This window comes from Clupea harengus, chromosome 16 (assembly GCF_900700415.2).
Source record: "Clupea harengus chromosome 16, Ch_v2.0.2, whole genome shotgun sequence".
NCBI lineage: Eukaryota > Metazoa > Chordata > Actinopteri > Clupeiformes > Clupeidae > Clupea > Clupea harengus.
Window position 1 is genome coordinate 15,470,033 of NC_045167.1, and position 22,500 is coordinate 15,492,532.

General features: G+C 45.4%; 1 protein-coding gene across 1 annotated transcript in view; it reads left to right on the forward strand.

Moving 5' to 3' along the window:
• si:dkey-97m3.1 (fatty acyl-CoA reductase 1) overlaps positions 1-22,500 on the forward strand; it is a 63,616-nt gene that overhangs the window by 28,288 nt on the left and 12,828 nt on the right. Inside the window, exon 3 of the mRNA XM_031582877.2 lies at positions 16,973-17,148. Coding sequence (XP_031438737.1) covers positions 16,973-17,148 — 176 coding nt within the window. The remainder of the gene's footprint in view (positions 1-16,972; positions 17,149-22,500) is intronic.

Genomic DNA, 22,500 nt, shown 5'->3' on the forward strand with positions numbered 1-22,500 from the left:
TCACACACACACTCTCTCACTCTCACACACACACACACACACTCTTCCAGTTGCTCCTCTACACATCTGGTCTTATAAGAGCTGCAGAGCAAAGCGATGTGGGCACCACACCTAGAGCCCCTCCCTCTCTCAGCAGAGAGCGGATGGAAGACACTGATATGCCCTGCTATTTCAAAATTATTTACAGGGCAAGATAGACGACAGTCTGAGAGCATCAATGCAGCTGGCAATACGGCAAAAAACTATATAAACATTCAAGTCCATAAAACATTTTTTTTCTCATAGCAGAAATGTCTTTTGTAGCCTGCTTTCGCAAAAAAATATGATCTGCTTTATACCTGATACTTAATCTCTATGACTCTTCAAGGAGTCGTTAAAGGCTGCAGCCTAGACACACTCAGTGCAGAAGTACTTTGTTATTCCCACTATTGATTTCTTCAGATTGTTGCCTTTGTGGAGATGGGACCAGGGGGCAATGAAATGGAGTAAGACTGGGATTGGGTTTGGATTTGGCAGGCATTGTTTATCTCAGTGGCTGTGCTGAATTTGTAGCCTGTTGTGGTCGTTTGGATGGCTCTCGTCAGGGACTGGGCTGGCATGGTGTTGTCCTGGTGACATATTGATGATGATCAGGACCTGGAGTTTCAGGGGGGCAGGTCTGTGTGTGTGTGTGTGTGTGTGTGTGTGTGTGTGTGTATGTGTGTGTGTGTGTGTTTGAGAGAGAGAGAGAGAAATGTTTCTATGTTCTGCTCTTGGTGCAGAAGATACACAAGGGTGCCCTAAAAAAAAGAAAAAAGAAAATGACATCACTCGTCGCAAAAAGAATAGAACACAAAATTGCAGAATATTTATCTGACATGAGGAAGACACACAAGCCATTGGAAAAGGTCGTCACAGACAAACATGGTAGAAAGAATATGCTCCTTCTGCACGCAAGGAACACTTCCTGCTGCATTGTGGTAGGAATGAAACAATTTGTTCAGTTCTCTTCCCTTACTAAAAATCCCAGAATCCCAAATGATCAAACCAAAAAAATACTAAATGTACATTAGATAGATAGATAGATAGATAGATGGATACTTTATTAATCCTGAGGGAAATTTAGGTAACATTAGGAGAACAGCCGTAACTAATACCAACAGCAGCACGATATGTCACCTCCTGCCATGATTTAAGGGATACCCACAAGACAACAATGTATGTATTCATTATTTTATAATATATAATATATATATATTACTATTATTATTACTATTATAATTAATGCTATATGCATATGTAATTGTTTTATTACCTACACTCAATGTCAAATATGTTTATGTATCACATGTTGTTGTATTGTATTTCCATTGCATTGCTTTGGCAAAACTGTTACAAAGTCATGCCAATAAAGCTTGTCTGAATTTCAATTTGGCAGAGAGAGAGTGAATGTGTGTGTGTGTGTGTGTGTGTGTGTGTGTGTGTGTGTGTGTGTGTGTGTGTGTGTGTGTGTGTGTGTGTGTGTGTGTGTGTGTGTGTGTGTGTGTGTGTGTGTGTGTGTGTGTGTGTTCATATGTGTTTAGAGCTGTGATCTTATGGTGAGTCTTATTAAGAAGACAGAATGAACTGCTGAAACAGTGTCTTGCTATCTCTGAGCATCAGTCTGTCTCTGTCTTTGTGTCTGTGTCTGTGTCAGTGGGATGTAAGGCCTATATGGTCTATGTGAGTGTGGGGATGCTGTATGGATGGAGGCAGGGATGCAAGTCTTCTACTGAGGATTTACTGTACCTAACAAACGACCTTTAAATCAATGAATAGCTCTATTGATTTTTGACAGACGAAGAAGCATGGGGGGGTTATGAGCTATGTGCTCAGAGCATCTTCTCCATATCCGTCCACACACACTCCCCTCCCAGTCGTTCTATACACTCAGTTGCCCCCCCCAGCCTGATGGTCCAGCGAGATGTTGTCTGTCCCACAATGTAAATATTTATAAATGATTGACTCCTCTGCTCTCTCTGGACTCTGGGGCTTGTGTTTCCCTCCATAGCAGAGGGAGGGCTCCGGTGTCGCCGTGGAGACTGACTGACTGACTGACTGGATCGTGACATGACATGGTGTAAAGCCGTGCCTCGCTGATCTCTTTTTGTCCTGACACGAGAGAGAAAGTCACAGTGTGTGTGTGTGTGGGGGGGTTACAGTGCAGAGTGATTGCCTGCCTACTTGAAAAACATGAAAGAGGAAGCATTGTTGTAGAGAAACATTCTACATGTGCAGTATACACAGTAATGTGTTCACTTATTTACAGATACTTTATATTTGTGCCAGTTTTGTGCTTGGTATCTTGGCTCACAGAAAAAAGGTCTGTTCTCTCCTCAGCTTACTTTTAATGCTTTGCACATTATTAGTTTTTCTTCAACATTCTCTCTCAGCATTGTCTGTGTTTGGTTCCTGGTTTGATAGAATGCTTTTTAAAGTTGTGTCGGTGAGAACGTGCCGGCCAAGTTCAGAAAGCGCAGCACTGAATGGCAGCAAATATAAGCCACTCTCTGCCAGCCACGCGTGGGTATGTGTTTTGATGCCCACTGCAGTCTTCAGCTGGCGCAGGGAGCATCAACATCCGTTTTATGTTTGACTCGTGACAACAGAAGGAGCATCTGGACATATGCTCGTTTCAGCAGGTAACCGATTACAGCAACTGGGTGTTTCCGGGGCTCGTGTGCCACCTTATGACGGGCACCTTTCTGCTACCACCGCCGCCTCTGCTGGCAGTATGCCCATGGCTGTGGGCCTTGGCACGATGCCCACTCACTGGTTGTTACAGCTTTCATGCCAGGGTGGTTGGTTCAACGCAGGAGGAGGAGGTGGAGGAGGGAGGCGACGGATTGTGGCATGCGGCGGATGGACGAGGAGGGGTGTAATTAGGCCGCCCGGAGATTGCGGTTGTGCGAAGCAAATCAGCTCAATTACACCGCAGCGTCCCCGGCCACCACCGGAGTCATCACTGCCTCACCACCACCGGGCCGTCCTCCTCCTCCTGCCAGGCACACGCTCCACCGGGACAAATCTGGCATTCAACAGAAAGAGCCTCTCCGAATGTCCTGTGTGTGTCAGCATCACAGCCGACTGGCCTGGACAGGTTGGTCTATCTGTGAGCTACTACAGTGTCATCGCTACAGAATATGCTGAGGCCAGGAGAAGGAGCGGACAATCTGCAGCGCGCCGATAGGAGAGTTACAGAACCAGACAATCTGTAGCACGCCGATAGGAGAGTTACAGAACCAGACAATCTGTAGCACGCCGATAGGAGAGTTACAGAACCAGCCGGGTAATGAGGGGGAAGGGAGGAATCGGTTCTGAGGAGAAAGTTCTACAGACCAAAAAAGAAAATATGGCAGGTGCGAGCACACGAAGGCCAATCAAATTAAAGTTCCACAGGAAACTTTAACTCAAGGGAATTTATCGACACGGCCCTCTCAGCCTAGCTCTCTCACGGCACACAGGCCCTGTGAATGGGCTGCTGATGGCCTCTGGAGGAAGCAGAACAGTGGGGGGTTTTCACTGTTCCAAGGCCAGCCTCCTCGTTTTGACTCACATAGTCAAAGGTTAAGGAGACAGGACAGGGATTCTGATTCCAGAACAGAAGGTTAAGGAGACAGGACAGGGATTCTGATTCCAGAACAGTCAAAGGTTAAGGAGACAGGACAGGGATTCTGATTCCAGAACAGCGGGGCAGCATATCCCTTACCCAGCTTCCATTATGAAGAAGAAAACCGTACAAAAACCTCCTCAGAGGTCTTAGAAAGTGAATGAACACAAAGGTCTGATTCAACAGACGCTGTTTGTGAGCGAGCCAGTGAGGGAGCAGCGAGAGATATAAATAAAGTGAAAGAAAAGGCAGCGATGGCAGTGGGGAACTGAATTATTCATTTATGTAATTACTTACCCTTTTGAATGTAAGGCGTGTTATTGATCTCCTGCTGATTCAACTGAAATAGATTCAGTGCACTGGTATGCAGATGGAAGGTATCTATGGGAGGAGAGTGTGTGTGTGTGTGTGTGTGGTCTAATTATTTGAGAGGCAAGACCTCATGTGACGTACATGATGTACGTCATGACAAGAAGTAGTACTTTGTGCTTGGTATAGTAATATGGAGGTGTGTCCAGTGTGTGTGTGTGTGTGTGTGTGTGTGTGTGTGTTTGTGTGTTTAGCCTAATTATAACAGCTCTCACGTGAAGTACAAGAATGTAAGGTGATGACGGCATCTGTCAACAAATACCATTTGGGATAGTCCTATGCCCACACCTCTGTTGTGTGTGTGTGCATGTCTGCCATGTGTGTGTGTGTGTGTGCATGTCTGCCATGTGTGTGCAACTGCGCACGTCAGGCACTTAGTGCCCAACCGAGTATAATTAGAAGCTCATCATCGCCATCATGTCCTGCCATAACCCCGGGGCTACATTCTCTGCCTCCTCTTCCACTGCACTGCATTCAGCTCTCAGCACCCAGGGGCCCTGGTGACCCTGCCCACCTCCTGAACACACCCCTGAGGTCGGCCACAGAGGCCTGAGCAAAAGGGGCCGTCGGACACACACACACGGGTTACATTAGGTTGCAGAGGCTACAAGCTATTTGGTATGACAGGCCATCCCGAGACCCCCCCCCTCCCAGCATCTTGTCAGGGTTTGTCCCCCCAAGTCCGCTTGGCTCTGGCCTGACAGTAATGCAGCCCTTCCAGCCACAGGGGCCACTTTTTCCCAGTGGTGAGGAGATATGGGTGTGGGCAATCAGAGATTCCTTACAGGCTCCTCCATCTCTGCCGGCTCCTTAATCCTCAGCCACATATTGATCCCCCGCAAATGTATTTACTAAGTGTGGCGGTTCGCTGTAACCCAATTGACAGGCCCAGCTCGAATGCCATGGTTTTGTCGTTTGGAGCGCTGGTGTGTAATGCGTCCTTGAAGATGACCCCGTCCCTCTCTGTGTAAGACCCAGCTCCGGGGAAGCTGCCTGCCAGGGGGCTGTGCGGACCTCTCCCAGCCTGGATGAAGGCTCTCTCTCTGGCAGTATAATCTGACATGAGCCGCTGGGAGAGAGCTTAGAGAGCAGCGGGAAGAAATGGAGAAGAGAGAAAGAGAAAGTGAGAGTTGTATCAGTCTGTTTAAACTTAGAGTTGAAATGTTTTGCTTTGGCAATGTAAGAAAACCATTGTATTGATCTGACTGGACTGAATTGAATTGAATTCAAATCCCCCTGGTCTGTTCTTGTCTACCTGTGCCTATGGCTCTCCCCCTTATTGCACCTTGAGTTGGAGCTTGTATCTCTCTTCTACCCATCTTTTATTCCTCCTCCTCGCTTCCTCCGCATCACTCCCTCCCTCCCTCCTGTAAGAGTTCAAGGATGACAATGAAAGAACCTGAGAGGGAGTATCTGTCCACCTCCCTCCCTCATCTCCCCCTCCCTCCCTCCCTCCCTCTCTCTCCCACCCTCCCTCCCTCTCTCTCTCTCTCATTCTGTTTATCTCTCTCTCTGTCAGTCTGCCTTTGGTCAGGGTAAGAGAGGAGCAGCTTTAACAATAAAGAGTCCTGAAAAGACCTGAGCCAGTATATCGCCCTCCTCATCTCTCACCTCGCCTTCATTTTCTCTTTCTGTTTCTCCCTGTGTTTTCCTCTCTGCCTGCGCTGAAAGCGGTCAGATCACAACAAGCAGCCCTGAAAAGACCTACGATTGCATCATCTTTTTCTCTCCCTCTCCCTCTCTCTCTCTCTCTTCCTCTATGACAGCGCAGGGTGTGTTTTCATGTGTGAGCTATGCTCACCCGTGTGTGTGTTTTTAATGACAACTAATCCACCAGCCCTCTGCCACTGGATGTTTCAGCCCCTTTGTTATGATGTTAGGATACAAAGCGAAAGAGGGAATCCATTTAAAATTTAAAAATAAATTGTTGGGAGAGAATGTAAAGTGGAAGAGACTTGTGTTCTCATTCCTTTTGGCTTCTGCTGCCACCTTCAAAGATCTAAAATAGTTTTGCTTGGTGTGTGTGTGTGTGTGTGTGTGTGTGTGTGTGTGTGTGTGTGTGTGTGTGTGTGTGTGTGTAGCCATGACAGCTCCCCTCTCCAACATGAGAATCTCACCTTGAGATGTCTTATCTTATTGTCCTGTCAGAAAACAGCGTGCTGCACAAAATGAGGCCAATGAAAATGCACAGAAACAACAGAAGCAGCCTGTGTTCAGTTCCGTTTATTCATTTCACACCTCAAGAGTTTGTGTGTGTGTGTGTGTGTGTGTGTGTGTGTGTGTGTGTGTGTGTGTGTGTGTGTGTGTGTTAGTGTGTGTGAGAGTGTGTGAGAGTGAGTGTGTGTGAGTGTGTGTGAGTGTGTGTGTGTGAGTGTGTGTGTGTGAGTGTGTGTGTGTGTGTGTGTGAGTGTGTGTGTGTGTGTGAGTGTGTGTGAGAGTCATGTCTTGTCACGCGTGTTTAATGCAATCTGAGGACGCTGTAATTCTTTTCCCAGGGGCCTACAGCAAGGCAGGAAGGGGTTGGAGGGAGGGAGATGTGACAGTTTCCCCCCCTCACTCTCTGCCTTCATATGCCGCCATTCTCTCTCTCTTTCTTTCTCTCTTTTTTTTACTTGCATGTCCTATTTCTCATGATCACTTTCCCTCTCTTCCCTCACTCTTCCTCTCTCTCTCTCTCTCTCTTTATCTGCCCTCTTCCTCTTCCCTTTTTTCGTTCCCCTCAACTACCTTCCCTTTCATGCTCTTTATCCCTTTCTCTCAGTATCTATCACTCGCTCCCTCACTCCCCCCCCCCCCCCCCCCCCCCCCCCCCCCCTCCTTGTCTCTCTGGGCTGGAAGGGCCATGTCCTGCCCAACCTCCTCTCTCGTCTGCCAGCCAGAGGACAGCCCTGCTCTGGGGCTCAGGAGTCTGCTCTATTCAGAGAGAGAGAGAGAGAGAGAGAGAGAGAGAGAGAGAGAGAGAGGGTAGAGAGGAAGACACGAGAAATTAAAAGGGGGGAATAGAGGTGAAGAGAGAGAGGGAGAGGGGCGAGGAGAGGGAGTAATGTCGAGAGAAAGAGAGAGACAAAGAGAGAGAGAGAGTGGAGGTTCCAGTGGCCAGCTCAGGTTGCCATCTCTGGATGCAAGAGCCATTAGTGCAGGGACAGACGCATCACATCCACAAAGAAGGAGGAGAGGTACAGACATGTCCCAGTCCCCTCTTCCTCTCCCTCTCCCTCTCCCTCTCCTTCTCCCTCTCCCTCTCCCTCAGGCCCTATGGATGAATAGCTTTTGTTCGTTTTTTATTACGAAAGGTTCCTCAGTGTGTCCCTAGAGTAACCCTTTCAAATATTTCTTAGACATTTTCCTTGAAGGTAAAACATTTTTCAGTGGATAATAGTCTATGAAGAACCCTAAGACTTTGTTTTGTTGTGCTGGTCTCTCCTTTTTTCAATGTCCGTTCTTGTCCTCTAACCTTCTTCCTTCCTCTTCATCACTCAGAGGTTCTGCGTTCTCAGGTTCTCATGACCTGACGTTTCTAGAAGGATGTCTCTTAAGTGTCCTTGTCTTTTTTTATCAGTTCCTTTCGTTATCTTATCAACCTTCTCATAATCATTCAGCTTGTGACTTTAGGGGGAGCTGAGGACATACTGAGAAGGACACTGAGATCATTTCGCTGGACTCGCTTCATTTTACGATACAGTTAATGCTTGCATGGCATCACCAACCTTTTCCAATGTTACCCCTGGAGTCACTGTGTGAAGTCAGTATGAGGGGGCAGGTGAGGAAGGTGGAGGAAGGTGGAGAAGCAGACACTTAGAGAGCAGGAGACGGTGCAGGAGGGCTACAAACAGAGTTAGCCCAAGCAGTCGGACCAGTGGAGCCAAACCATCACTCCTCTGGCCCTAAGAAAGGTCTTGGGCTGCCAGTAGTGGACTGAGAGGCTATTGTTCCCAGACACACACAAACACGCACACACAGGAGCAGGCAAGCGCGCGCGCACACACACACACACACACACACACACACACACACACACACACACATTCTGTTAACTTATTGATGCCAGTGGTACAGATGGAGCTAGTGGCGATAAAGGCCACTAGTAGCAGCCTGGCACAGAAACAGCTCTCCTCACAGATAACCCCCACTAGTATCCCACAATGCTCCTCTCTGACTCTCTGACAGGAACAATGAGCAGGCTCATCTGACCCCTGCGAACCCTATGACCCCCAGTGCACTCAAGATTCTCTCTCTCTCTCTCTCTCTCTCTCTCTCTCTGTCACCATCTCTGTGTCTATGTCTCTCTCTCTCCTTCATTTCCTCTCTCACTTTCTTCCCTCATCTCTCTCCCTGTGTGTGTTGCCTGCTGGGGCTGTGCTCGGCTGTGCGTCACGCCGTGAGGATGCGAACGAGCTGACAGGCAGGGGAAGGGGTGAGGGCGCTTTGGAGGCTTTGGTGCTATCAGCGGGGCGCTTTCATAATGAGACGCTGGAGAGGAGGACCAGACCTGCAGCCAGGAGCCAGCCAGAGGCTAAAGAAGGCAATCCCTCCTGTTTGACTTGGGCCTCTCTCACTCTCTCTCACTCTCTGTCTCAACCACTAGTAGTAACAAAGTAGTAGCATTCTCGCTCTTTCTTATTCTCCTCCTTTCTCCTTTCTCCTCTCTCCCTCTCCCTCTATCTCTCCGTCTCCGTCTATCTCTCCCTCTCTCTCTCTCTCTCTCTCTCTCTCTCTTTTCAGCATGCTCACACACCCTCTCATTCTCTCTCGTACAGATGAGTCATAGCACTTGTATCTAATGAGAGCGCCGTGCATGTCTTTGCCAGTCTTGAGTCTGGCCTGCCATGCAGACACACACACACTCACTCACTCAGTCTGCACCCACATCTACATATGATTCCACCCCGACATGCAGAGAAGACAGGGCTGAGCTCTCTCAGCTGGACTATGAAATAGACAGCTTGTATCGCAGTAACTGTCTCCATTCCAGTGCAGTCAGTACTTCAAGTATTACAGTGGAATTAGCTACTGTATCTGTGTGCATTCTGTTGGTCTGTGTGTGTCTGTCTGTCTGTGTGTGTGTGTGTGTGTGTGTGTGTGTGTGTGTGTGTGTGTGTGTGTGTGTGTGTGTGTGTGTGTGTGTGTGTGTGTGAGTGTGAATGGGATTTTTGGAGAATGAGGGGAAAAAAGACACAGATACAGAGGGGGGCCATTTCCTCTAAACCATCGGTTCCCAAACAGGGGTACGCGAAGTGGTTCAGGGGGTACGCGGGGAGAAAATTTCCGCGATAACAGAAAACGGACGGAATTCGCAGAATGTACCGTTTGAAACAGAATTGCAACTTTCAGACGGAAACATCATTTTGTGCATCAAAATCGCCCAAATTCCCCTGTATTTTGTCCTGCAAGGCTGTATTTCTTTCTTATGAACACAACAACGATTGCAACGATGAACAAGCATTAATTAGAAAACAAAACCACTGAGAAAATGTCACGTCTGTGCTGAACTCCGCTCCGGCCACGCCCCCCTATTCAACACAGACCTCCGTAGCCTGTCAAATGAATTCGCTCATCTTCCCAATCGTCTGCAAATAATGTTTTTTTAGTCTTCTGTTCTGTTGATGGCTGGCAAACAACAACCTTAGAAGGTTTGGGTCACTTGTGGCACATATTATTCAGGTACGCAGCTGGAGATTAAATGTCTGAAGGGGTACGGGACTGTAAAAAGTTTGGGAACCACTGCTCTAAACCATTCAGACTTTGGAATGGTGTGGGTGCTGCTGCTAGTGTGTGTGTGTGTGTGTGTGTTTGAAAGAGAGAGAGAGAGAGATGGAGGGAGAAGTCAAAACATTGGTTGTACTGTCTTTGCCCCTGCTGCTTGGCAACCTCAGCCCCAGTGATGGGAAGTTTGTGCTTGTGGTCATCCATGTCATCATGGCTTCCACTGTCTGGTTTAGGGTTTTGGGTCGTTTTTTAAATATTTTTACGGACAAGACTCCCTAAAATATGCCTCAACTTATTTATAACTGCAATCCTCATCAAAGCCTCAGACCAATGCTGGGGTACTGGCATTTCCTTTGGAGACAGTGTGTGTGCATGCGCGTGTGTGCATGTGTGTGTGCGTGCGTGTGTGTGTGTGTGTGTGTGTGCGTGTGTTTCTGCGTGTCTCATTTCATGTATTTGCAGCCTATTAATGTGTGCTAACTTGGAGACTCCCTGTGTTCTTCATATGCTCCATGACCTCAGCAGCAGTAATCCCTGGTAATGGGAGTTATGAGGCAGTGTTATGAGTGTGAGCAGAGCTTTCTGTGTGTATATGTGCCACTGTGTGATTATGTGTGTGTGTGTGTGTGTGTTTGTGTGTGTGTGTGTGTATGTGGGTGAGTCTGTGTGATTACGTGTGTCTGTGCCTTTTGTTTGTGTGTGTGTATGTGTGCGTGTGTGTCTGGTTGGAGGGTTGGTTTTGGCTGTGTGTTCTTCGGGCATAGTGTGTGGACAGATGGCCAGTGTACAGGGTGAGCAGCAGTGCATCATGGGTGCTGGGTTTGAGAGAGAGGGACAGAAAGAGAGCAAGTCCTCCCACTTGATCTACTTGTGTTTAGTATTTGTGGGACTCTTGAGCTTTCTTTGTAAGGTTGGAAGGTGGACAGCTGTAGCAGTATGTGTGTGTTAGTGTGTGTGTGTGTGTGTGTGTGTGTGTGTGTGTGTGAGTGTGTGAGTGTGTGTGTGTGTATGTGTGTGTGAGAGAGAGAGAGGGGGAGCGAGAGAGAGAGAGAGAGTCTCATCTCATTTGGACGCAGAGGATGAGAGCAGTCTGTTTGCAGCTGACTGATTTATGGTCAGGGGGAGAGACGTCACAGCGAGGGCCTGGAGCCACACAGGGGACAGGGCCATCAATCTGGACACCGCAGAGAGAGAGAGAGCGAGAGAGAGAGAGAGAGAGCAAGAGAGAGGGAGGGAGACACAGAGACAGAGACAGAGACAGAGAGGGAGCGAGACACAGAGAGAGGGAGGGAGGGAGAGAATTAGAGAAAGAAGTGCATTTTAAATGAGAAGATGATGTGAGAGGATGCACAGAAACAGCATGAGAGAGAGAGAGAGAGGGAGATAAAAACAGGAGAGTAAAGAAATAGGAGCAGGCGAAATTGTAGAATCTAGAATAGAGAGAAAGACAGAGTATGAAAATGTGCTGATGCAGAGAGAGAGGGGGGAGATAGAGACAGGGAACCAGTGAACAGCTGTCAGTGGCATAACTCAACATCTGTGCTCTGAGGGAGGAGGTTGCTGGTCAGGGCAATATTAGAGCCGACAATGCACGCACTCTGTGTGTGTGTGTGCGTGTGTGTGTGTGTGTGTGTGTGTGAAAGAGAGAGAGAGAGAGAGAGAGAGAGAGAGAGAGAGAGAGAGAGAGAGAGAGAGACGGACAGACAGAGAGTGAATCTCTTATGAAATTCAAATTCAAATGGTTTATCATCATGAAATACTGTATAAAGGCATTTTATCAATAAGCTGCTCAGTACCTGTCTCCCTCTATCTGGGTGTATTCCTCTCTGTCTTCCTACCCCTGTCAACCCTTGGGGCCGGAGTGAGGCCAGACGCTGGGGCTTGTGGGTAATGTGGCCACAGTGTGTAGAGAGCAAATCCCCACCAGAGATCCAGAGATCACTAAATCCTCTTTAGATATCAGATTATTGTCCCAGACACCACGCGGGAGTGAGAACAGGTGAAATAATATCAGTGTGTGTGTGTGTGTGTGTGTGTGTGTGTGTGTGTGTGTGTGTATGTGTGTGTGTGTGTGTGTGTGTGTGTGTGTGTGTGTGTGTGTGTGTGTGTGTGTGTTTGTGTGTGTATTTGTGCACTCAGTGACTTCTCTAAGCTGGAGAGGAGGGGAAGACAAGGTCTCATATGTGCAACCACATGCTCAACTCAATCGAAATCAAGACCACCTGTCTCTCTATCTCTCTCCCTCTCTCTCTCTCTCTCTCCCTCTGTCTCCCTTCATCAACTGTCCTTCTCTTCAGTACAAACTTACGGTCAGCATTAACAAGCTGCTACATGCTTGTAATCACTTTCCTCAACCTATGCACACTATTTGTGTTGCAGATTTATGTTCAGGACTGTAAATCTACTCACTGCAGTAGGCATTTGGTTCCCCACTCTCCTAGTCAAATTCCAATGCTGGGAAAAGCCCATTTTATAGTACTTTTAAATGTGAACAGTAAGTCTGGTGAAACTAAAGTGTGTTTTCGTGGCACATGGCACTGTTTTCTATTTTCTGTATGATCATCTAATTGTTTGCATTATTTCTATCTTGTAAATTAGAAATAAAATAAAATAAAATAAAATAAAAAAAAGCAGCCTTCATTTTGTAAAAGAATAAAAGATGACTGACCAGAAATCGGTCAAGGGTCGTACGTCCAGTGTTGCTGGCCGGTAGTTCAGTGTAGCCTCTTTTCTTGGCCTGCCTGTGAGGTTGAAGGTGGGGGTGAGGGTGAGGGTGGGGGGCGTGATGTCGCTGCCCTCTGCAGCATGAGCGATGGGCTGTCAGGTATCTTAATGGGCACAAGATGAAAGGCTTTTTTTAGGGACGCCCAAAAGTGCTCCTCAGGACCCCACGGGTGTCCAGCTGTCCACAGGGCTGAAGGAGATTGAGGAGGCAGCATAACTCAAGCGTGTGTGTGTGTGTGTGTGTGTGTGTGTGTGTGTGTGTGTGTGTGTGTGTGTGCGTGTGCGTGTGCGTGTGCGTGTGCGTGTGCGTGTGCGTGTGTGTGCGCGCGTGTGTGGGGGAGTGTGTGAAATATCAGTCCTCATGGTAGCCAACATGGCACATGACACATGACCTATACATATGAGTACTGACGATGTGGCTTCAAGCCTCATTGGCCACAGACAGAAACTGCGGCTGAGAAACTTCAGCAGAATGTTGAACACATGCAGTCCTTTGGCACCTGCCCCTGTAGTGTAGGATTAGATTCAGGACTCAACACTCAAACCCCCATCTCCTCTTGTTGTCAAAGTTTTAGTTATCTAACTCTCCACATTAACATTAACCTCAATGTTACACAATGTTTACAAGTTGTGTACCACTGATTGTATTATACACTAAGGCTGAGGATTTTCGTTCTAAGTCGAACCTAAACAGAGTGGCTGTGCAGTAATTGCCTCATCATCTGCAAGCTGGCCTGAGAGTCTGAGTGGATAATAATTGTTATGCCGTTATGATCCGGTCTAAATGTGATCCCATCAGATGTGATCAGTCGCTGGGCGGGAGGCTGCCGTGTGAACCTGGGTAATGGAGATTGGATTGATTTTTTCCCTGCTCAGTACATGTAAGTGTTAGAGATGGAAGCCTCTCCTGCTCACTGTGTGAGTTAAATGGGGGAGAGGGAGGGGGGTGGGGTGCACCGTGAGCGCAGTCTCATTTGCCCTCCCTTCACTTGCCACAGATCAGGGTAGATCGGAAATATGCAGGTATCGATTGGCACCAGTGTGTGTGTGTATGCGTGTGTGTGTGTGTGTGTGAGTTGTTGTTGCAAGTTCAAGAAGTCACTGGAACTAGGGAGTCATCCACAGTTCAGTGCTCAAGCAATCATTAATGCCAACTTGAATTTACAGTGTTGATGTTTATCATGTGAAGTGGAACCATCTGCTACCAGAGCTTGACTTGTAATCATATCTTCAGTGGACTCAATGATTAAATTTGATTTGTGTATTGCTCTAAACTGAACTAGGCTCATTACTGATAACTGATTCAGTTGATGGTGTCTCTGGTGTGTGTGTGTGCATGGGCGTCGCCACAATATAACTTGGGGGGGGTCACGTCCCCCTCACTTTAAAAAAAAAGTCGTTTGGACCCCCCCACATTTGCCATCAAAATATTAGTGCGTGACTGGTCTACTAGTCCAGCGTTCTTTCCATTGCTTCACAATTAAATCCGTTCCACTTTATCAGTAGGAGGAATACCCATAGCAATAGAAATCCACTCCGCGTTTTCCTGGTTTCCTACACATCACGCACCAGATTCAACTCCCATACTCTTTGATCGAAGCGTTTGATCGCGCTAGCTGTTCCACAGACGAGATGGACATAAGGTGTTTTTTTTCCGAGGAAGAGGAAAGTAAGTCAGAGTTGTCCAAGTTTTCCCTTTAGTGGCCAAAGCACCCTTATGAGACATTCTCTGGCTATAAAAGCATTAAGTCACAAAGATCCTTCTGCAAACATAATGATTATAGCTAGATAAGCAAGCTATTTACCTACAACTAGCACTAGGCAATACCATACTTTATTTACCCATTACAAGTGGAACAGGATTTGTTGATTTCTTATTCTGGGTCTGAAATATGTTGTGCTTTTGCCCGTGTTCAGACCTAGGCGTCTGTTTCAGGCAGAAAGCGATGATGTTTTTTTCAAGTAGCTTAAAAAAAAATGAAGGTGGTTTGTTTTTTAACTGTGAGCTAATCTGGAGTTAACGTTAGCTAACATGCTAGTTTTTCTAACGACTTTTTAAATCCTCCTTTTAAATATTTTGCTCTCATTAAATGGAGAATAAAGTGCCAAAGTTGTCATTGTCAGTCCTCTGTGTATTACACCAAAACATTATCCTGGCTATCACCAGACCAAGCTCAATGTTATTTAAGATTGCAGATCGGTCTGGGTTTACCCAGTACCAGAACATAATAAATATATAAGCACAAAAAGTAAGGACATTTTCTCGGCAATACATCTTATACCGTTGGAAAGCCTGTTTATTTCCCTTTTAAATGGTGCCACATTTGTAAGGAACATGCATTTGTGGGATGAGCAGCACAGCTGAGTATGTGGGTTGCGCCCATGAAAAATGTTCCAAAATTCTCCTATTCTCCTGTTGGTATTCACTCTTGTTTTGAGTTGTTTGTTGGATTGGATGATTGAACTCTCGATCAGTAACAGGGAACAAACAAGAAATATTGGCAATTTTACACTTTATTCATTTAATACTATCAGGGAGAGAATGGAATGGCCTACCATGAGTCCAGACCTCAACCCAAGTGAACACTTTTGATATCAGCTTGGGCGTGCTGTACGTGTTAGTGACCAACACAACCACGATGGCTGATCTGCAACGACTCTTGGTTGAGGAATGGAATGCCATCCCACAGCAATGTGTGACCAGGTTGGTGACCAGCATGAGGAGGTGGTGCCAGGCTGTTGTGGCTGCGTATGGATCTTCCACCCGCTCCTGAGTAGGGTTGGGTACCGAGAACCGGTACCAATATGGAACCGGTTCCAATGCAACCGGTACCTACCCGGACCGAAATGCAACGCAGATTTCGGTGCTTCATTTCGGTGCCTGAGCCAATTGAACACGGTCGCTAGGCAGATTCCGTGGGGCACATGTAAAACTGCCCCAGCTTCCAATGTAAACTTTGTCCTGTGTCGCTCACGCTCATTGGTGTTTTCATAGCAACAGTCTTATGACAGTGAAGAGCAGGCAAGCACAAACAGAACTAGCCATCAACCTTTTAACAGAGAAAATACCGAAAGGTAAACGGTCAAAAGTGTGGCTGTATTTCGCACAAAAAGATTCAAACATCGCGACGTGCAGCAAATGCAACAAAATAATTGCGTGAAAAGAGGGGAGAGAAGGCAAGAGTCAACGGCAGATCAGCAACTGAAAACTGAAAAATAAACGGAGATGACAGATAAACTACCAACGGTAGTCTCTTAAAGGGGCAGTACACATTTTCTCGTACTCAGTGTGTTCAAGTAACAAGATTAACTATGAACAAGATAGAAAAGATAGGTATAAACAAATCATAAAATGGTGAAATTTCATGAAATAAATGCAAACAAAATAATACATTTTTGACTCCAAAGGCAAATATGCTCATATTTTTGCAAAAGAAGTTTGAAGCTGTTTTTGTATTTATTTATATTTATTTAAGTATACTATAAACTGTTGTTTACAGTTGATATAATGTTCATAGTTTGAAGTTAAAAAGTTTGAAGCTGTAGTTGGAAGCCAAGTGTTTTGTATGTATTCATATTTATAATATACTTTAAACAGTTAATGTATTGTTCAATTTGAAGAAAAAAAATTGCCTTGGCAATAAAAAAAGCCTTTCTTTAATGTTGTCAATCGTCGCTTTGCGCTTAAAAAAAAAAAAAAAGTATCGGTTCCGGCACCGTTTAGGCACCGGTATCGTTTTAAAAGTATCGGTTATGTACCGGTATCGGATAAAAACCAAACGATACCCATCCCTACTCCTGAGGCTCCTGAGGGTGTATTAAATGAATAAAGTGTAAAATTGCCAATATGTCTTGTTTGTTCCTTGTTACTGATCGAGAGTTCAATCATCCAATCCACTAAACAACTCAAAACAAGAGTGAATACCAACATAAGAATAAACTATTTAGCATTTAGCAATTTTGGCAAATTTGTCATGGGTGCAACCCACATACTCAGCTCTGCTGCTCATCCCCCAAATGCATGTTCCTTACAAATGTGGCACCATTCAAAAGGGAAATAAACAGGCTTTCCAACGGTATAAGATTTATTGCCGAGAAGCATTGTTACAACAAAGAAATAATCTACCAAACACAAATTTCTGTACTTTTTGTGCTATGTTTAGTAGTCAGTAATTGCAGACCATGCCGACTCCAAGGAAAAACAATGAAAGAGAGAGATAATTTTTTATCTAAAAACATGGTAAATGCACCAGAATGCGGGAAATTGCATCTACATCTTTCAAATTTTTTGGGGGGAGGACCCCCAGACCCCCCGCCAAAATATGCCCCCCCCACTCTCAAAATGCTGGTGACGCCCTTGTGTGTGTGTGTGTATGTGTGTGTGTGTGTGTGTGAGTGAGTGAGTGAGTGAGTGAGTGACAGAGAGGGAGAGAGAAAGAGAGAACGAGAGAACGAGAGTGTGTGTATGTGTGTCTGTTTATGTGTGTTTGTATGTGTGTGTGTGTGTAAATGATGTCATAACACTCTGTCTCCCATCTCCTGTAGCTGTTTGACCGCGTGCGCGAGGACAACCCGGACTTCCACAGCAAGATCGTCCCCGTGAGCAGCGAGCTGACGCAGCCAGGCCTGGGCATCGGCGCCGCCGACGTGGAGCGGCTCACCGCCTGCATCAACATCGTCTTCCATTGCGCCGCCACCATCCGCTTCGACGAGCCGCTCAAGTAAGCCCTTCTCACACAGCACACACGCACACACACACAACACACACACAAGTGCTCACGTGCACAAGACATACCACTCACCCCCATGTGGGTTTACACACACTACACACTAACACACACACACATGCCACCATGCACGTCTGCACACGCACTACACTACACACAAAATCTTTCTCGCTCCCTCACACTCACACACGACCTTCCATGTGCAAAGCAATTTCCTCCTGATTCAGGACCTTATCCCCCTTTTTACCCACATCCTAAGTTGTTTATCATGCTCATCTAAAGTACAGATTACTTACGCTAGCTTACGCTAACTTCTCCTTAGGACAGAGATGCTGGAAAGATCTTAAGAGAGCGGAAACAGTTGCAGCGACTGCTCTGTTTTGCTATGTGGTAGCTGTTAGATTATTACGTTCACTAGTCACTAATTAAAGGAAACTGAGGCACACTGTGGATTTGACGTGGCCAATCTGCCGACAGTCAGTAGCCAGGACTGTCTGCCAAGTGTGGTAAGAGTCTGTCAACTTGAGATTTGAAAAATTGCCCATGGATATTCACAGTCTGGAGAGTGCCCCCCTGAGAAAGGCTCCCTGCCCTGTGTTTGTCTGTGTGGATATGGCCTTAGTCATGAATGGCTCTCTGCCCTGTGTTTGTCTGTGTGGATATGGCCTTAGTCATGAATGGCAGTGCCCAGGATTAGATGGATTATGTGCTGGTGAAGGGCCTGGAATTGTCTCAGGACCTGAAGCCAGGCTTTTCCGTCTTTGAATCTCTCTCTCTCTCTCTCTCTCTCTCTCTCTCTCTCTGTTACTCCTTCCTGCCTTACTGTGCAGCAGCGTCGGAAATACACGAGGGCAAAGGGCAAAACTGCCCCTAAGAAATATAATTTTGCCCCTGATAATTTTGTCTAATAATAATGTAATGAACTTGTCAAAAACATCATAGCCTATATGACCCGGTCCAGTTGCCATAAAATGTTTTAGATTTTCGCCTTGACTGATGTTGCGTGTGCGTGAAGAACCGAACGTTCTAACAAAAATTATAAATGGAGCGCTTCTTAATCAGACCTGTGACTGCGGGTGTGAGGAGAAATGAGGATCACCAAACACAGTCTCCGTCACAATCTCAGGTTCCAAAAGATAAAATTTTCATTCGAAAAATGGAAGCTAGATTGGCTTGGGGTGGAGGATGACGACCATAGATATATATAAAGACTAGATGTCTCGTCCGCGTTGCTGGCCAACGGAGTCGAACGTCCGCACATGGCGGCCATCTTGCCCCGGTCAGTTCGCTCACCGATAACATTGTGTTGGTATTGGTATGTACTTTTTAAATAACCATAACTTGCTCAATTTTCAACCGATTTTTAAACGGGTTGGTTTGTTATAAACGTCAGAGATGTAGTTATGACATTGCATACTTATGAATAATTATGTTCTTTTCTTAAAAATATCCAAAAAGCATCCCGAATTATAACCACGTTAATACCGTTTGTAATAAACCAAACCATTTGTAAATCCGTTGAAAATTGAGCAAGTTATGGTTATTTAAAAAGTACATACCAATACCAACACAATGGGTGAGCGAACTGACCGGGGCAAGATGGCCGCCATGTGCGGACGTTCGACTCCGTTGGACGAGACTGTCGGTAGGAAAAACGTATGGCCAGAGAATGTGTATTAAAACCGGATGTCGTCACTTTAATCCGGTCTCTGGTTGGATAAAACTTTTCAACAGAAATGGACAAGGACCTTTGATTTATTCTGTAGGAACCATGCCGATGCCTGACTTTTAATGTTGTGTGACGTTGTTGAAGTTCAAGTTCAACATTAATAGCGATTGAATTACCCTTGTGTCGTGTAATCGCTAGCGGTAAATAAACGTTAATAACTTGAATGACTGATTAAGGATATATGTTACACATCACAAACACACGTAATCGATGGGTTTTGGGGGAAATGAGGTAATTGGTTAGCTTAAATTGCAGTATCTTAGGCGAGCTAATTGACCTGGCTAGCTATAGCGGAATTAACAGTGCTAGCTTTGTGTTTGGTCATATAGCTCCGTAAAAGTTCGGTTAACAAGTCACTTGTGTGTTTAGTTGTATGACTTCGTAAAAGTTCGGTTAACAAGTCAATTGAGCATTAAGCCACCTGACTATAATGGGTCTATTCATATCAGCATGCTAACGTTAGACTTATTAGCAGCGAGGCTAGCTAGCTGCTATGTGTTCCAATGGATTGTTGGTCTAAGCGTTAGCTTCAGTTAAGTCCTACAATAGGACAATACTCTGCAACATTCGTGTACCACATGAACAACGAACCGAGTCAATGTAGACATAGGTTAATAAGTCACCTGTGTGTTTAGTTGTATGACTTCGTAAAAGTTCGGTTAACAAGTCAATTGAGCATTAAGCCACCTGACTATAATGGGTCTATTTGTATCAGCATGCTAACGTTAGACTTATTAGCAGCGAGGCTAGCTAGCTACTATGTGTTCCAATGGATTTTTGGTCTAAGCGTTAGCTTCAGTTAAGACCTACGTGTACCACATGAACAACTAAACGAGTCAATGTAGACATATAAAAAGTTGTGTAGATAGCTTTATTCACATAAGCCGTATAACTTCACAAAAATAATAATAATTTAAAGAAAACCGATCGTTTGCATGTCAGGCGATCAACACAACTTCTCAACTAAAAAGTAAAGGTCCTTGTCCATTTCTGTTGAAAAGTTTTATCCAACCAGAGACCGGATTAAAGTGACGACATCCGGTTTTAATACACATTCTCTGGCCATACGTTTTTCCTACCGACAGAGACATCTAGTCTTTATATATATCTATGATGACGACAACAAGAAAAAGACGCAAATTTTCTTCAAGGCATGTCGGATTTGTGGACAACGAGTTGCCAAATCGTTGTCAATCCAGCACAGGCACACTGACTTCATCAAGGGGAGCGAAAACATAAAGAAATACAAGGCCTTTTGTCACCAGGCGGCAAGCAACACTCCATCGCTTACGGTGAATGATAACTAGTAATAATATATTTTTTAATTATTTAGTTTGGTTTAGCTAGTTAAACGTCAGCTAGTTAAACGTTAGTTAGCTAACGTTAGCTAGCTCTGATAGTGCGTTAGCTACAAAGGCTTGCTTGCCATCTAGCTAACTAGTCCTATCTGTATTTCCTGTACTATGGTAGGTACATGATTAAAGGTAACAACAAAATCAATAAATATAATAAGTTATTATTATAAAAAAGAAAGACAAAACGTATAATTGTTAATAGTTGTTTAATTCTTTTTAATAATAACAATAAATAACCACAAAGAAATAAGAATACAATTGAATATGATTGTCTGATTTATATTTTCTGTAAGAAAACACTTTGAATTTGTAGAGTACTGCTTAATAGTCTTATTATTGCCTTTTGATGACAATCCCCATATACTCTAAGCCTAAATAAGTATGTTTATTATTTTGAACATAGTTAAATGTTATTTCACAAGTTTCTAAAAGTGCCCCCAATTTTATTTTAAATGCCCCTGGATTTCAGTCAGTGGGGGCAAAAATTGCCCCCTTAAAAATATGTAAATTTCCTACCCTGCTGTGCAGCCATATTTGATGTATTCTGCATGTTTGGAAACTTCAGTGTCTTTCTTAAAGTCCTTCTCACACCACGTCTTACTCTTTCTTTCTCTTTCCCTCACTCTCTCTCTTGCTCTGTCTTCACCCACCTCTCCCTGTCTTTTTCTTTCTGCCTTTTGTTTTCTGTGTGGGTCCGTGCTTCAGGATATCAGGAAATAGCCATTGTTTCTCTGGCTCTTCCAGAACATTCTCGCCATGGTGTTTCTGATGGCCTTCTGTGGGGGAGGGGGTCAGAAAGAGTTCAGGACTCAGGGTGCATTCCAGTTGGAACTGGGAATTTCCCAGATTGAAGTCGGAAATTTCAATAGGAACGCCCCCTGAAGGCATCGGAATTCCAACTCAGAACTTGGACGACCCTCACCAACCCCGACTTCGGAATCCAACATGGCTTCCCCGGCACATCAACTTTATTAGCACTTCCATATACACACCGTACTGTCCAACTTCTATCTGTGGACAGATGTTGCTATGGTGTTTGTAAGCGCAAAATACCACGTTATGCGTTGTTATCAACTGGTATTGGTAACATCTGGTAACAACAACAACTGGTATAGCATTTGTTTTCTGACTTGTTACTGGAATGCGATCAACTCGGGTGTGATGGCATTCCCAGTTCAGAGTTCCAACTTCCGAGGTAAACGGAACGCACAAACAATCTCCCTGTAGTACCGAAACCCTTCCCAACCCTACTACTAACCCAACCCCTGCACCCCCTGCACTCTTTAGCAGGACAGTCACTGTGTCTCTTTTGGTGTTTAGAACAAATAACATAGTCTCCATCTTTGTCAAAAGTGTGTGACATGGGTCCCAGTCAAACAGTACAGTGCCGTGTTGCTGTCTAAATGGCCTCCTGCTGAAGGATGCAACGTTGACAGGAAGTGATGTAGTGGCCAAGAAAGTGGGTTAGCAGTCACTTGGGTTAGAGCTGTGTACATTGCGACGATTATCACAGGCAATCAGTGCTCCACTTGCACATGTTGTCATAACATGAAGACGGCCCCGGGCCCCGTTATGGAATCCTGTAGAGAAGCACTGACCTGTGTGTCGATATGTTATGATGCAACAATTTTGACGATTTTATTTATTTGTTTCTTGGCTTACATACTTATTACTATGCTATCCCTCTCTCTTTCTTTCTCTCTCTCTATCTCTCTCTCTGTTGCTAGGGTCCTGTTTCCCTTTTCTTTTCTTTGCCTTTTCCTTTTTTTTCCTGTGCTGTGTTTTTTTAACGTGTCACCTTCAGGATACTTCACAGCTCACGGCGCACTGGGCTTGCGGATTATAAATATGGCCCCCTGCTGCTAGAGGCTTTTAATATATGAGGCAGCAGCAGCTTCCTCCATATCACAAACTGTCAAAGGAAGAGATTAAAAGAGAGAAAGAGAGAGAGAGCGAGAGAGAGTGAGGGACGGAGAACGATGGAAAGAAGGATGAAGAGTGGAGGCAATGTTGAAAGGGGGAAATGTATAAAGAGAGTGAGGGAGAGAAAGAGAGAGAGAGAGATGCAGGGAAGGATAGAAAGAGGTGAGAAAGACAGAGAGCTGTGTTTGTGTGTGTGTGTGTTTGTGTGTGTGTGTGTGTGTGTGAGGCGGGTCCTGCTGGTATGAGGATGCCACGGCCCTGTGAGGGAGATGGATGGGTAGTTGGTGCAGAGGGAAAGAGATGCCGATAGTGGAGGAGCAGGAGGCATGGCATTGACTG